This window comes from Elephas maximus, chromosome 3 (genome assembly GCF_024166365.1).
Source record: "Elephas maximus indicus isolate mEleMax1 chromosome 3, mEleMax1 primary haplotype, whole genome shotgun sequence".
In the NCBI taxonomy this organism is placed as follows: domain Eukaryota; kingdom Metazoa; phylum Chordata; class Mammalia; order Proboscidea; family Elephantidae; genus Elephas; species Elephas maximus.
The window spans coordinates 88,662,424-88,679,717 of NC_064821.1; the positions used below are offsets into that span (position 1 = coordinate 88,662,424).

At 39.1% G+C, this 17,294-nt stretch overlaps 1 protein-coding gene across 2 annotated transcripts in view; it reads right to left on the bottom strand.

Annotated features, from left to right (window-relative positions):
* PIK3R3 (phosphoinositide-3-kinase regulatory subunit 3) overlaps positions 1-17,294 on the bottom strand; it is a 170,750-nt gene that overhangs the window by 77,459 nt on the left and 75,997 nt on the right. For both annotated transcript variants that reach the window (XM_049879176.1, XM_049879175.1), the window contains exons 2-3: positions 12,756-12,867; positions 10,967-11,065 (exon numbers count right to left, since the gene is read on the bottom strand). In XM_049879176.1, coding sequence (XP_049735133.1) covers positions 10,967-11,065; positions 12,756-12,867 — 211 coding nt within the window. The remainder of the gene's footprint in view (positions 1-10,966; positions 11,066-12,755; positions 12,868-17,294) is intronic.

The window sequence follows — 17,294 nt, forward strand, 5'->3', positions numbered from 1 at the left end:
TTTGCCATGTGCCAGGAACTGTAATAGGCACTGAGGATATGGTAATAGACAAGCCAGGCAGAGTGCACACTCTCAAGGAGCTTCCAGTTTAGCAACATGAGGAATATATCTCCATCTTTCAGTTTACTAAGAAGCAAAAAGAATTTCAATTCGAGATAGAACATAAAAATAAGCAATTAAATACGTTAAATGGTAGTAACAACAACAACAAAAAAAAAACACTGCCACCGACTCAGAGCGACCCTACAGGACAGAACTGCCCTATAGGGTTTCTAAGGAGCGCCTGGTGAATTCAAACTGCCGAAATTTTGATTAGCAGCCATAGTTCTTAACCACTACACCACCAGGGTTTCCTAATAAGTTCTATGGGAAAATAAAGCAAAGTAAAGGTAAGAGATGGTTCTGGGAGTAAGAGGGATTACTATTTTATATATGTCGCACAAGAAAAACCTCTGGCCACATGACATTTAAGCAGCGTTCTAAAGGGAGCGAGGGAGCTAGCACAGCAGATATTTGGGGAAAATTTTCCAAGCAGAGGGAACATCAAGTACCAAAGCCCTGAGGTAGGGGCATGCTTGGCATGTTTAAGAAGGAGCAAGGAGACAAGTGATGCTGGGAATGGGCAAGAGGGAGAGTCATAGGAGACAAAGTGAGAGATGTAAAAAAAGTTCAGATCATGTAGTAGCCTAGGGCCATTGTAAGGGCTTTGGTTTTTACTGAGTGAGATGGGGAGGCACAAGAGGATTTTGAGCAGAGTGACATAATTTGTCATGTGCTTTAAAGACTCACCCTGACTGCTGTTTCAAGAAAAGTCTACTGGGAGTGGGCAGGGCTAGAAGTGGGAAGATCAGTTGGGAGACTATTACAAGAATCTAGACAAGAGATGATGATATCTTGGACCAGGGTAGTAGTAGTGGAGGTAATGAGAAATGGTAGGGATAGGAATCCCTTTTGAAGAGTGAGTTGACAGGACTTGCTGATGGCTTGGATATGGGTGTGAGAGAAATACACAAGATAAAGATGATTTCAATATTTCTGTCTTGAGCAATTAGAAGAATGAAGAAGGCTACATAAAAACAACATGCTTAAAGGAGAGGAAAATTTTTGGTTTTCTTGGATGTGTGAAGTTTGAGATGCCTACTGAACACTCATTTAGGAAATAATATTGGAGTCATTACTCCCTGTCCTTCAGCATACAGAATGCTGGAGCTGGACTCACAAGGACTCACACAAGGAAAACCAACACTGTGATTTTAAAGAGCCTGCCATGGCCGCCAGCTAGGAGCTCAACTAAGTCCAGATATTGATCATCGATGTGTTATCTCCAATCTCCAATCAAAAGGAGGCAATTATTTAGTAGATAATATTGAAGCCATTATTCCTTGTCCTAGAATGTGACCCAGCTGGAGCTGGACTCCCAGGGACCCACAAGGACTCACAAGGACACATCAACTGGGCCCTGAAGTATAAAGACAATAGTTAGGACAATCTTGGAAAATATATTTTAGGGAACCTTTCACATAAGCCAATCAAACGGAACAGAAAGACTTCCCATTCTTACCTTTTTCTATTAGCATTTAGTGAATAGAAGATTTGTTGGACCAATGAAGACCCTCTTGACTGTCATTACTGAAACATATACCAACGATTGTTAAGAAAGACAATTCTCAATGTAGGATTGCCGTTTCTAGCCAATCTTAATGTTAATATATACTGATCATTCTGTAACATTCCTCCAACAGACAATGCTATGGCAGCATGTTTGTCCGTTTTCCCACTTTTGCCTATTCTGCAATTTTCCTTGGACCCAGGCAGACATGGCTCTAGCAGCATGCTTGTTTATCTTCCCACTCTTGCCTATTCTGTAGTATTTCCTTGTACTTGGGCAGACATGGCTGTGGCAGCATGCTTGTCCATTCTCCTACTCTCGCTTATTCTGTAATCCTTAGACTTGGGTAGACATGGCTCTAGCAGCATGCTTGTCCATTTCCCGCTTTTGTCTGTTCTGTAATATTCCTTGGATTTGGGCAGACATGGCTCCGGCAGCATGCTTGTCCAATTTCCCGTTTTTGCCTTTTTGAATATATGCCGAATAAAACTTTCTTTTTGCTTTACTAAACCTTGTGACTTTTTTATCCTACAACATCCAAGAGGATATGTAAATCCATCAGTCTACTTGAACAGCCTAAAGTTTAGGGGAGAGATCTGGGCTAGAGATATAAATTCAGGAGTTGTCAGCTGATGGATGTTTAAAGTCAGAGATCACCTAGAAAGGTCGGCATAGTTGGAAAACAGAAGTCTGAGATCTAAACCCTGGAGTGTGCCAAAGTCAGGGAGATGAGGAAGAAACAGCAAAGGAAAGCGAGAAGGAGCGAAGTAAGAGGAGACTAAGAGAGTGGCCTCCTAGGAGCAGGAGTCCCGGGGTAACACAAAGTTAAGTGCTCAACTACTAGCTGAAATGTTGGTGGTTCAAACCCACGCAGAGGCACTTCAGAAGACAGGCCTGGCAATCTGTTTCCCAAAGGTCACAGCCTTGAAAAACCTATGGAGCAGTTCTACTCTGTACACATGGGATCATCATGGGTCAGAATCAACTTCATAACAACTTATAATAACAATCCTAAAAGCTAATAAAGAAGGCCTTTTTTTTTGCATATGACAAATTATAGCATATCTTTTATTTATTTTTGTACATCAGATGACGGTTTACAGAGCAAAATAGTTTCCCATTCAACAATTTGTAGGCAGAATGTTCCAAGACATTGGTCACGGTCCCTTCAATGTGTCAGCACTCTCTCCATTTCTACCTGGGTTCCTGTTACTTTTCCTCCAGTTTTTCTACCCCTTCCTGCCTTCTCATCTTTGCTTCTGGGCAGATTAAAGAAGGCATTTCAGCAAAGAGGAAATGATCAACTGGGTCAAATGATCACTGGGCTTGGCAAAGTGGATATCACTAAGTGACCTTGATTAAGTGGTTTCCTGGAATGGTTGGGACTGAAGTCTTACTGGGATAGATTCGAGAAAATGAAGAGCAAGTAGAAACACCTATGGATAACTGCCTTGAGGAATATTACTATAAAGGGGAGCAGAGAAATAGGAAAGTATCTGGAAAGAGGAGTTCCTGTGGTGAAAATGGTTAAGTGCTCAGCTACTAACCAAAGGTTGGAGGTTCAAGTCTACCCAGAGGCACTTTAGTAGACAGGCCTGGCAGTCTACTTCCCCAAAAAAATGAGCCATCAAAAACCCTATGAGGCACAGTTCTACTCTGACACAAATGGGGTTCCCACAAATCTGAGTCAACTAGATGGCATATAGCTTTTATCTAGGGAATTTTCTTTTTATTTTAAAACGGAAGATAGTACAGCATATTTGTATGCTGATGGAAATGGCTAAGAACCAAACCAAACCCACAGCCATCTAGCCAATTCCAACTCACTGCGACCTTACAGGACAAGGTAGAACTGCTTCATAGGGTTTTGAAGGCTGTAAACCTTTACAGAAGCAGACTGCCACATCTTTCTCCTGTGGAGGATCCGAACTGCCTACCTTTGATTAGCAGTCAAGCGCTTTAATCAAGCACCACCAGAGCTCCTTAATAGCTCCATAGAGAGATAAAAAAGAGGACATGATAATTCCTAGAATGATCTCCTTGAATAGATTAGAGGATGGCTGTAGGATCCAGTCCACAAACAGAGGCTGACCCAGGACAAGGAAGGAACAGTCATCCACTGGAACAGGAGAAAAGGAGAGTATTCACATTCAGGTGCCAATATGCTGACAGCCTGTGGCAACAGAAGCATGAGGAAGTTTTCTTCTAACTGCTTCTACTTTCTCAGTGAAATAGGAGGCAAGTTCTTTATGGAGAGTTAAAAAGGGGAAGGAGAACTGTAGGAAAGCAAATGGATTGTGGAAATGAAAACAGTCAGCTGGGTATTATTAAAGGCCCACTTGAGGTGTCGTTTGTTGTTAGGGGCCCGTGGAGTCAGTTCCAACTCAGAGCGACCCTACAGGGGAGTAGAACTGCCCCATAGGGTTTCCAAGCAGCAGCTGGTGGATACAAACTGGCGACCTTTTGGTTAGCAGCCGTAGCTCTTAACCACTGCACCTCCAGGGCTCCAACTGAGGTGCGCTTGTGTGCGTATTTCTCACCATATTCAGGTGCCCATATAAAAGCAGAGAATAGGTGGAGACATGAATTTAGCCAGCATTATAGTTAGGGGAGTACAATGCGGGAAAAAGTCACAGGATTGTTGAATATACATTCACGAGGGTGATTTTAATAATGGATCATGGGATAGAAGCAGAGAAGGAGGGAAGGCATGAAGGAATTGAGTAATAAAATCTATTGCCGTGGAGTCAATTCTGACTTATAGTGACCCTATAGGACAGCAGGTAACTGTCCCATAGGGTTTCCAAGGAGCAGCTGGTGGATTCAAACTGCCAACCTTTTAGTTATTAGAAGCCCAACACTTAACCACTGTGCTACCAGGGCTCCTTTAATCATATGAATAATTATAATTATAATTATTCATGAATAGAAGAATTATGTTAATCCTTGCATCCCGACATCTAGACCAAATGCCTGGTATATAGCAGATTCTTAAAGATTTGTTAACTATCCAGACTTTCTACAATGAATACTATTTCCCTGTTTTAAAAAATAATGGTTAATGAACTGAAAAATCTCTACTTCCTCACCATTTGCACCCTGCAGTCTGGTTTTACTCTCATTCTTCTCAATTGAGGGTCACCAATGATTTTTACCAAATCGAGATTCTGTCCCCTCCCTTCTACCCCAGATTCTCAGATTCTTTCTAATCCCTCTTCATTCTTTTTTTTCATCTTCCTTCTTTTTTTTCCCACAGCTTAAAAAAAAAAACCTTACAGCTTTACTGAGATATAATTCACATACCATAAAATTCACTCATTTAAAGTATAAAATTCAATGGGTTTTAGCATATTCACAGATATGGGCAACCATCACTACAGTCAATTTTAGAACATTTTCAGCACCTTCCCTTTCTTAATACTTCATCTTCCCATGATTTCTATGACATTACTCTTTTCTTTAAATCTCTCAGACTGTTCCTGTCTCCTTCCTACCTCTAAACACGGTTACTCCCTAGGAGATTTTGCCTTCAGCTTCTATCCGTTTTTCCTCTATATATTCTTTTCTTAAAATTCCATTTATTTTACAGATCATGCCTGCATTTTTTTCTGGAGTCAGAATCGACTCGACAGCAACAGGTTTGGTTTGGTTCGCTTCAGTTTGGTATAAGGAGCCCTTGGTGGTGCAAACAGTTAAACACCTAACTGCTAACTGAAAGGCTGGCAGATTCGAACCCACCCAGTGGCTGTGAAAGAGAAATACCTAACAATCTGCTGCCAGAAAGATTACAGCCAAGAAAACCCTATGGAGCAGTTCTACTCTGTCACATGGGGTCACCATGAGTCAGAAATGACTTGACGGCACCCGACAACAACATACTCGCTTCCTGAGCTCTAAACCTACATTTCTAGCTAGACACATTTTTTTTACGTGGAAGTTCTGGAACAGCTAAAAAGTCAACATCTATTCCTTCTTCCCCATTAAAACATCTGCTCCTGCTTTTATTTCTATAAACGCCATGTTCCTTCTAAGCTGCTCAGGCTCAAACCACAGTACCTTTAAATCCCCCTCAAACCCATAACTATTCTATTGCCAAATCTCTTTTGGTCTCAGCTCCAGTCTGCCTCTTACTTTGACTCCTCACTCTTTCCCTAGAGCTGCTCTCCTAGGTAACTGTTTATTAGATTGTCATTTCCTGCCTAAAACCTTTTATCAAAACTTTTCTACACTGAGAAATAAAATCAAATTCCTTACCATGACTTACAAAGCTCTCCAGGATATGTATCCTTCCCATCTCCAACTTTATCTCCTACCACTCTCCTCCTGGTTCACACCTTAAGCCAGCCACAATGGTCTCTATATTCATGGGACCCACTAAATCTTTCCCAACTCTCTGTCTTTCTCCTTTTTCTGTTCCCCCTTCCTGGAACACTTCTCTGGTTGGTTCCTTCTAATCCCTCAGTTCTAAAAAGGTCATCTCCTCAGAAAGGCCATCCTTCAAAACTATCTTAAATTTACCTTTCCCCATATTCTCCATCATATAATCTTATGTATTTCCTTTATAGCATTTCATATACTCTGAAGTAATCTCATTTCTTTTTTGTTTATTCTGTCTCCCTCTTTCCTACTCCCCAAAATATAAACATTATAGGGCAAAGATCCTGTGTCTATCTTTTTCATCATTATTTCCTTTGCCTAGAACAGTACCTGAAATATCATGGGCATTCAATAAACATTAAATGACGGAATGAATAAATCTCTCAATTCATAATAGCCTTCTAAACTTTTCTCTAGTTATCTACCCTCTTTTAGTATTTCTACTTAAATACAGTCTGATCACATAACTTCCTTGCTGAAAAAATGCAATGGTTCTTTCTCCCTGCCTACAAACTCCAAATGTTAGGATTCAAGGCCCTCTTCAAAATGTCCCCTTTCCAACCTTCTATTCCCTACCACTTTCACCTCTTTACAAACTCTACCCTCTACCCAACCGGAACTGCATTTCACAGAACATTATTCTACAATCTTCTGCCTCTGTATCTCTGCTTCTATTGTAATCTACTCCTGCACTTCCCCCTACCCAGTTTCAACATGTCTGAACCTATCCTGTTTTTCAAGATCCATCTCAAATGCAAACGTAAGGACAGCTTTCTCAGTCCTCTCAACAAAATACTTTCTTCCTTCGGGTCCCAAAGCACATTGTTTGAACCTCTCCTGTTATTTTACTTTAATTCAAAGCAGTTTTTTTCCCTTTGCCTCACTACCCTCTGTATTCTCTGAGACAGAAGCTGTAACTCACTGCTGGATCCCCTATAGTGACGAGCACTAAGCTAGGAGTATTTTTTAAATTTAATTAAGACCATAGGCCAATTAACGTAATAAATTATTAAGAAAATGTTCTGCATCCCACTTTGGTGAGTGGCATCTGGGGTCTTAAAAAGCTTGCAAGCAGCCATCTAAGATGCATCGACAGGTCCCATCCCACTTGAAGCAAAAGAGAATGAAGAAAATCAAAGACACAAGGAATGTATTAGCCCAAGAGACTAGAGGACCACATGAACCAGAGACTCCACCAGCCTGAGACCAGAAGAACTAGATGGTGCCCAGCTACCACCAACGACCGCCCTGACAGGGAACACAACAGAGAATCCCAGGATGGAGCAGGATGAAAGTGTGAAGCAGAACTGAAATTCACATAAAAAGACCAGACTTAATGATCTCACAGAGATTGGAGGAATTCCTGAAACTATGGCCTCCCAGACACACTGTTAATCCAGAACTGAAACTATTTCCAAAGCCCACTCTTCAGACAAAGATTAGACAGGACTATGAAACAAAAAATACACACAAGGAATGTGTTCAATCCGATATGCAAGACCAAACGGGCGGCTCCTGTTTGGAGGCAGAATGAGAAGGCAGGAAGGGACAGGAACTGGTGGAATGGACACAGGAACCCAGGGTGGAAGGGGGAAGTGTACTGTCACATTGTGGGGATTGGAACTAATGTCGGAAAACAATATGTATATAAATTTTTGTATGAGAAATTAACTTGAGCTGTAAACTTTCACCTAAAGCACAATAAGAAAATCTTTTTTAATTAAGACCAGCAGTATTCTGCCTAGCAAAATGCTTTAAGGCCCAGCTCAACTGTCCTTTGTCTGAGAAACCTTCTCTTTGTCTTTCTCTCATTTATTCCTTCATTCATTCAAATATTTACTGAGTTCCTACTACACGCCAGACCTTGTACTAGATACATGCAGATTTTAAAACAGTCTAGCCTCTGTGCTCCCAAGACTTGTCTTTTAATCTCTAATATGAGAGTAACACTTAACACACTGAATTAAGGTATAGTTAGTATATATGTGTCTCTCCAATTCCACCATTACGGCCTTGCGTTATGAGTTCCTTGAGGGTGTAAACATCTCTTATTCATTTCCATGTTCCCAGTCCTAGCACAGTACAATGATAATCCTCTTATATTTTACAGCTGCTAACAATAAAACAGGCTGGTTCAAAAGGAAAAGACTAGCTCTCTATGCCTGAAAGACCAATGCAAGCTGAATGGCCCCTTCTGGAAAATGCTATACAAGGAATTTCTATATCTAGAGATATCCAGTTGAACCAGGTTAACATTTAATATCCCTTCCAGCTCTAGGGCTCTGGAATAAGCATTTGTATTGTCGCACTGCAACTTCAATTAAATTACATAACTTTTGCAAGCTCTTTTCCTCATCCCTAAGATACCAAAATTGTTCTTTTTAATGAGTAGCAATTAGGGGTATACAAAAAAATTTTTTTAATTAAAAAAAAATTAGGTGTATATGCATTGTAAAATGCCACCTTAATGTGGGATTAAAACTATTTTCCAGGTGAGTAAGAAGAATATTCACTCACTTAATAAATACTTATTCAAAACCAAACCCACTGCCATCGAGTCAATTCCGACTCATAGCACCCCTATAGGACAGAGTAGAACTGCCCCACAGCGTTTCCAAGGTGTGCCTGGTGGACTCGAAGTGCTGACCTTTTGGTTAGCAGCCGCAGCTCTTAACCGCTACTGCCATCAGGGCATCCATTATATGCCAGGCACTAATCTAAATGCTGGGGACACAGCAATGACTAAACAAAATCCCCACCCTCAGGAAACTTAAATTCTAGTTGAGGAGGTGTGGCAGAAAATAGACAGTGAGCAGTGCTATGCAGACAATTAAATTGAGGCAACAGCTATCCTTTGGATTGAGTGATGATTAGGGAAGACTTAAACAGGTGGCATTTATACAGATCTGAATGATAAAAAAGGAACGAATCATGCAAAGATCAGAGAGAACATTCCATCAGATAGAACAATAAGCACAAAGGCCCTAAAGCAGGAATAAGCTTCATATGTTTGAGGAACCAGTGGAGGTGAATGTAGAAGATAAGAGAGTGGCAAGAGATGAGTTGTGAGAAGGAGACAGAGGCCAGGTCCAGTAGAGTTTTGTAAATTAGAATGAAATCCTAATTCTTTACCTTAAGTACACTAAGAAACTCTTAAAGGATTTTAAACAAAGGTGTAATCAGACTCAGATCTTAAAATGATCACTCTGGTTGCTGTACAGAAAATGGTCAGTAGTGGTGGGTAAGATTAGAAATTGGGAGATGCTAACAGGCCCATTTGGAGGTGGCTGCAAAAGATCAAGCAAGATGGCTTATATTTGGATGGTAGAGAAGTGGAGAGAGAAGCATGAAGAGATTCCACAGACAGATTTGGAGGCAGAGTTGGCAGGTCTTGCTGCTGATGGATTAGATATGGGGGTGAGGGTAAGAGAGGTGAAAAAGGTAATTTCGGCTTGAACAACAAATAGATGGTAGTGCTATTTCTGAGAAAGTGAAAGACTAGAAGAGAAACAGTTTAGGTAGGGGGAGTTGGGCTAGAAATCAAGAATTCTGCTTTGACCATGTTAGAGTTAGTATATTCCTTACTTATCTAAGTGGCAATGTCAAATAGGCAGCTGAATATATGCATCTGGAGTTCTAGAGGTCAGAGCTGGAAATGAGGTTTATGAATCATCATTATATAATTGTTTCTTAAAGCCAAAGGACAGGATAAGCTCGCCTTGGGAGAATGAACATAGAGAAGAGAAGGGGGCCCAAGTTCTAACCCTGGAGCACTTAACATTTACATATTGAGCAAAGGAGTGGTCTACAGTTAGGAAGAAAATCAGGAGAGTGTGATGTCATAACAGCAAAGACAATAAACTATTTCTAGGAGGAAGAGACTATGACTAATGCTGCTAAGAGGTCAGGTAAGGTAAGAAGAGAGAAGTAGCCATTGGTTTAGCAGTCCCTGTAGATTACTGGAGATAGAAGCATGACTGGAGCAGAAAAAAGTTTTGTTCAGTGAATCATTATAGAACATTCCTAAGCACAATTCAAGTGCTAAGGTATTAACTTCTTAATGTCTTTGTCAGAGACTAATATGGTGCCTCCAAATTTCTAGCATAAGACATGGGATTATTCTTTGTAGAAATACTAGGCTGGGAAGGCAATAAAGAGCCATAAAAATCTGGATTTCAGCCTCTACTCTGTCACTTATTAGCTATGTGTCTTTAGGCAAGTTAACCAACCATGTTAAGCCCCAGCTGCTTTATCTATAAAATGGGAATGGTAATAACACCTACCTCATAAGGTTGTTGTGAGGAATAAATGAGATATTGCATGTAAAGTGTTTAGTACAAAAGAGTTAGTAGTAGTTATTGTTGCTATTGTTTTCATTTTTCTTTTTGGTAGATAGCCCCTTCTTTAAAAATCTCGATACCTTATTGTAAATAGGCTATTTTGACTATTAAATGTGAACTATCTGATGTAATTTTTTTAAATATTTTTAACATGTCCCATCTTTCTAAACATAAAAATTCATACATTCACCACTTATGAGATTCTAATATGGCCACATGGGAAGCATGATACAGGCTGAAAATTGCTCTTTTACATATCCTCATCAGTCAAAATTATGTTGAGCTATATTTCTGGAGTCTGCATTACAGAAAATAATAGGGGTATTGGGGGGAGTTCCTAACATGTTACTAATAACCTTAGGCTATGCCCATGATTTCTACTTCACTAATAAGGTCAGTAATATACTTTCTACTTCCTTATATTTAGTGGTTTTAATCTTTTATTTTACTGTCACATAAAAATAGTTTTCTATATATGTAAATATTCAATGTATAGACTAAGGAAAGTTAACCAAACAACTGAAAATTATGCACCTATGTATGTATGCATAAAGGTTTAAATAAAATACAGAAATCTCTACATACCCAGAACTAAAATAATGCCAGTATGGCAGTGGTCAAAAGGCTGAAAAGTACTTACCGCAAAGTCAAAGTATAATCTCCCTGCATTTTTGTTGAAGCATCTCGGACCAAAAAGGTACCATCTGGCATGTCCCGTAATTTGTCATTTACTTCCTCCCTGAAAAACAGAATTACAGGAAAATGAAAATGTAAATGCATAAGTTCTCTTCATTTGTTATTACTAAGGCTAGTTAGGAGGTGGGTGTGTCTAAGGTTATAGAATCATGGGGGCCTTCAGAGGCCATTTAGTTCCACTAGATATGCTCTTTCTGTTTTGATTTTCCATGTTATACAGTCTAAGGAAGGGATATTTGCTTTTTAAACTCTTCTAGATTTCAACTGTCTATAGGGGATAATGCTTTCAATAAGTCTTTAGGGCTTCTTTAGGCAGGTCTGAACTTGCAGAGTTTCAGGAGAAACCAGCAGCTGTTTAGAAAGAGTTATATTTGAGTAACAGGGCAGCTATGTCCGATCAGAGAAGGAAAAAAATTACCAAGTTCACAAGCTTTCAATAGGATATTCTCCAATTTGAACTTATACTAACCGATTCCTTCTGAACAACTGGTTTACAACTTCAAGGAACAACACTAGAGCACTCAAAGAAACTGGAAGGACATAAAATATCCTTGACTTACAGTAGAACCATGTGATCTTAAAATATAAATTTAAATGGCATTTAAATGTGATAGATCCTTTAATCCTACAATACTAAAATTAAAATTTTCTGATCAATTTTAATACAGTGAAACCTGTGAGTGCCGAACTCAGCGGAGCTGCCTTGTTTTTCTGGGTCTGGCAAATTTTCCACCTTTGACAGGGTGCAGTCTTACCACTTTTCCGTCACTGTTTATTAGTGGAACACATCTGAGTTTTCCTTCTCTGACAGGTTTCCTCCTTACACAGGTTTGGGCTTTCACAAGTTTTACCATATAAAATATACTAAGTTCCCCTCCAGGGTCAAAATTTTCCAAGCCACATTTTGCCGAAAAAGCAAATCTACCCTTGAGTCCTGTTCCTCACAGTGCTGTCTGTGAATAACCTGCATCAAAATTACAGAGGAAGGTTTTTACAATGCAGATTCCTGGACCCTACTACCTCAGCTGATTCTTGTGCAAGCAAAGGTTTGGCAACCACTGCCTCAGAGAAAGAAAAATGAAAAATATACCTATTAAAAAAAAAAAGGTTTTTTTTAATATCATTAATTCTAAAACACATGTAAATAGTCCTGAATGTGCAAATTAAATTTATTTAGAAATCTGTCCTAAACACAGTATTAAAGGTAATAATCACACCTATAACTTAATAATTTTGCCAACTTTTTGTGGGAGGAAAAGCATTAAGACACTTTTAAAATGTTCCCACATACAAACTTTTAAAACAGTAACTTCAAATGGCAATTAATGGAGCACTGGAGGCAGTGGTAGTTCTGTGGTAGAATTCTCGACTTCTGTGCAGGAAACCCAGGTTTGACTCCCAGCCAATGCATCTCATGTGCAGCTACCACCTGTCTGTCAGTGGAAGCATGAATGTTACTACAATGCTGAACAAGTTTCAGCAGAGCTTCCAGACTAGGATGAACTAGGAAGAAAGGCCTGGTGATCTACTTCTGAAAATCTGCCAGTGAAAACCCTATGAATCACAATGTGGGCAGCATATGCTTCATTGTGCACAGGGTCATCGTGAGTCATGGGCCAACTCCATGACAGCTAAGAATAACAACAAATGGGGCATTAAAAATGTTTATCTTAACTGTAATTCTCAGAGAAAATTAAAAAAAACTTTTTTTTTAATGGTATAGTTCTAGTTACCTTGAAATATCCCCCCAATACCATTCTGCATCCTGAAGAGAAGCAGCAGAACTTTCCTTCATTCCATTTGTAACTGCTGAAGTTACTGGCTTAGGTGGCTTTGGTGGAAGAGCTAAAACAGAAATGGATATTATTTTGTAAATATAAAACATTACTTGTTTTTCTAATTTCCTCAGTCAGAAGCAGTTCATTAACCAAGCACATTAAGATTTAAATAATTATCAAATTAAAGTCTTAATTTAAACATTAGCCAAGAAGTTTTACAAATCTAGCAATAATTGCCTGAAAAGTGAAAATTTCAAGCTGCTTGGTTTTTCTCTTCTTATAAAGTACTGATTTTTAATTCCAAACAGATGTCAAAAAAAATTTTTTTTTCAGTCTCTCAAAAGACAAAGTGAAGCTCCTTTCCAACAAGTCAGTCCAAAAGCCACACAGTAGAGTTGAGCAATGTACGAGTGTGGTGGCAAAGAGTGAGGTGTCAGAGCCTGAGCAGGTAAGGACTGTGTCCACATAGGGGGACAGCAGTATGGCACAGGATCTCAGAGCTCAAGCAGGATAAAAAGGAGTTTTTTACAGGTGGAAGCCTGGTATAGGGTGCTGAAGCTGAGTGAAGTGGGAAGGGTAGCGGGCGGCATGGGGCTGGGTGGCACAGGGTGTCAGAGACCAAGTCAATGAAGAGGCAGTCCTCAGAAGTAGGCATTCCAGTACAGGGTGTTGGAGCTCAAGTACGTTGAGGAGGATAAGAACAGGGGCAGGTGGAGTATTATGGATTGAACTGTGTCCCAAAAAAAATATGTGTTATAAATCCTAATTCCTATCCCTGTGGATATTTTCTGTTATCCACACGTGTAAAAAAAAAAATCCCACTGCCGTAGAGTCGATTCCAACTCATAGCAACCCTACAGGACAAAGTAGAGCTGCCCCGCAGGGCTTCAAAGGAGCGGATGGTGGATTTGAACTGCCAAACTTTTCATTAGCAGCTGAGCTCTTAATCACTGTGCCACCAGGGCTCTGCAGGTATAGGGGTTAGGATTTCCAACACGTATTTTTTTTTTAATGGAGAAAATATTGAAGTTGACAAGGATCTCATTTTACTTGGAGTAAAATTTTACTCATTTCTTGACTACACCCATGGAGGCCGCAGTCAAGAAATCAAATGACGTATTGCATTGGGCAAATCTGCTGGAAAAGACCTCTTTAGAGTGCTGAAAAACAAAGACATCACTTTGAGGTCTAAGGTACGCCTGACCCAAGCCATGATATTTTCAATTGCCTCGCGTGCATGCGAAAGCTGGAAAATGAATAAGAAGACCGAAGAAGAACTGACGCATTTGAATTATGGTGTTGGCAAAGAATATCAAATGCACCATGGACTACCAGAAGAACAAATAAGTCGATAAGGTGGAGGGTCAGCGAAAAAAGACAGATGGACTGACACAGTGGCTGCAACAATGGGTTCAAACATAGCAATGACTGTGAGGATGGCACAGGACCAGATAGTGTTTCCTTCTGTTGTACATAGGGTCACTATGAGTTGGAACTGACTATACAGGGCCTAACAACAACATACCTGTGGATGTAATCTCATTTGGGAATAGCGTTTTCTTTGTTATGTTAATGAGGTCATTTCAGTGTTGGCTGTGTTTTAACCCAATCATTTTTGAAATATAAAAGAGCAGATTAGGCACAGAAGCAAGCAAGCACAGATGGGGAAGACAGATGCCACTCCACATGAAAATCACCAAGGAACCAAAGAACAAAAGCTGAAGAGAGACAAAGACCTTCTCCCAGAGCCTACAGATGTAAAAAAAAAAAAAAATTGGCACAGGAGGAGCTTACGAAAATACTTTGCAGAGGAGGGAGGGCACGGTTGGAAAAACATAGAAGGCACACATTATTTGTGTAAAAATACAGTATACAAATTGCCATCAAGCACATGAAAAGATGTTCAACACCATTAGGTATCAGGGAAATGCAAACAAAACCACAATGAGAGACCTCTTCATACCCACTAGGATGACTATAATCAAAAGGACAGTTAATAACAAATGTTGGCAAAGATGTGGAGAAATTGGAAATCTCATACACTAATGGTGCAGCTGCTTTGTAAAACAATCTGGTAGTTCCTCAAAAGGTTAAACATCGAGTTACTATATGGACCAGCAATTCCAATGTTAGGTATATACCAAGAGAAATGAAAACATGTCCACACAAAAACTTGTATATGAATGTTCATAGCAGCATTATTCATAATAGCCAAAAAGTGGAAATAACCCAAATGTCCATTAACTAATGAATAAACAAAATGTAGTATATCCATACAATGGAATATTATTCAGTCATTAAAAAGGATGGAGTACTGATACATGCTACAATTTGGACAAACCTTGAAAACATTTTGCTAAGTGAAAGAAGGCAATCACAAAAGACCACATACTATATGATTCCACTGTCTAGAACTGGCAAATCTACAGACACAGAAAGTACATTTGTGGTTGCCTAGGGTTGAAGGGTCACTATGAGTTGGAATCAGCTCGACAGCAATTTTTTTTTTTTTAGGGCTGATTGTTGGGGGAAATGGGGAGTGACTACTAATCAGTACAACGTAATAAAAATGTGGTAAGGGTTGAACAACTTTGTGAACATATTAAAAACCACTGAAATATACACTTTAAATTGGTGAATTATATGGTATACGAATTTTATCTTATTAAAGCTGTTATTTAAAAAAAAAGAGGAAGAAGAAATCTCTGGGAATAGCAGACTTCTGAAATTACTAGATGAGAAGAGAGCTTACTATAATTCATACTTTTTTTCAAAGTAGCTACTTATTCATACTCTACCTTGTTTGAAAAGGATTTGATGTGGCTTATAAAAGTTGGAACTGTGATTGTGCAAAATTTAAAATTCTTCCACTTACCAACTTAATACAAGGCTTAACAGTTTCAACTTGTGGTATACACACCGTACTATGGTTATGAAAAGTACAAAGACAAGGCCTTCCCGACACTGAAAGAACAAATCTAGAGCAATGACACATGGAAACACGTGACCTCAATACTCAGCAGAATGAGGTAAACACTATAAAAAAGGTAAAAGCAAAATGTAATGGAAACCTAGCAAAAAAAGTAATTCATCCCCCCTGCAGAAACTTCAAGTTCAAACACTAAGCTTCTCAAACCCAGTCCTTACTGAACTGAGTGCCATCACCAGCAGGGTCCAACATGGACTATTCTGCCTCCTTGAAACAACAGGTGGGTTACACCCTAACCACTAAACAGAGTAACAGAGACTTGCTGTTGTCTGTATGCCTTCTCTGGAGGAGTTTTATATTGAGTTGAGTTGACTAGGCTACACGAGGAAGCTGCCATTTATGGGTGATAGTTCACTCATAGCTCTGCCACCAGTGAACACACAATGACCGTTTCACATCTATGACAGAGGGATGCCCATAGCCTCATCCTATCTTGCTTTTCTCTTCTGAAGAAATATAAGAATTAATGATTACGAAGAACTTCCTACACAAAGTTGCTTAAAAGAACACTCAATCATAATGAACTATAAGATATGAGCTGAATGCAATGTTGGCCTATTTCTACATTCTTATTATTCCATATATAAACAAATATTTATTGAATACCTCTTATGTGCTAAAAGCTGGGAATATACCAGTGAACTAGATAGAAACAGCCCTTATACTTACGGACTTTAGAATCCGAAAGGCTCAATTTCCAGATAATTCATTGTTCCTAAAATTATGGGTATGCTCTTATTTAGCTCAACTAAACTAACCTGAATCTTCAATCTAAATGTTTTACCTTCTCTGGTAGTTGCACCTGCCCCATGTGTAGATTATAGAATTTACTGGACAGAAGGGAATAAAAATTCACCTTGAATAACCTCCTAATTGTATGGAGATAAGATGATTTGTATCTATATGTCTTTTCCAGATTACAATATTATAAATAAAGGTAAAGAATTCTAAATCTCATACACTTTAAATACAGTAGAATATATAGAGGAAAAAGCTAATTAGAGTACTAAGTCATTTTCTCAACCCCTTGACAAAGCAGTTCTTGTACTGGGTGACCACTGCAATGCTGAGTGATAACAAGTTAAATGCACCTAAGCAGAAACCTTCCTAAGTAAGAATCTATACAATGCGTAGCACTTTTACTTCTGTTTAGTAGACAACAGGAAGTATATTTGTCTTTCCATTTTCAGAAGCAATAATTTTTAAATATTAGCAATATGGAAATATTAATTCCATTTTAGCTAACATGGAGATTTTTCAATAAATGCGTGTGCATGCGTGTGCATAAAAATAAAAACATCTATAAGAATACACAGACTGTTAATAGTAAATACAACAGGGATGGGGGGAATAGCAAAGGAGAGCAGTTTCTTTTTTTTTGTTGTTTACAGAAGATCTTTGGCTCTGAAGACCCTCGCCCTCTTTAAGTGCCAACATCCCCTAGAGAAATTTTCTTTTTCTCAAAATAATTGTCTATATTGGCCATCTCCAATTCTTCTCCTCCC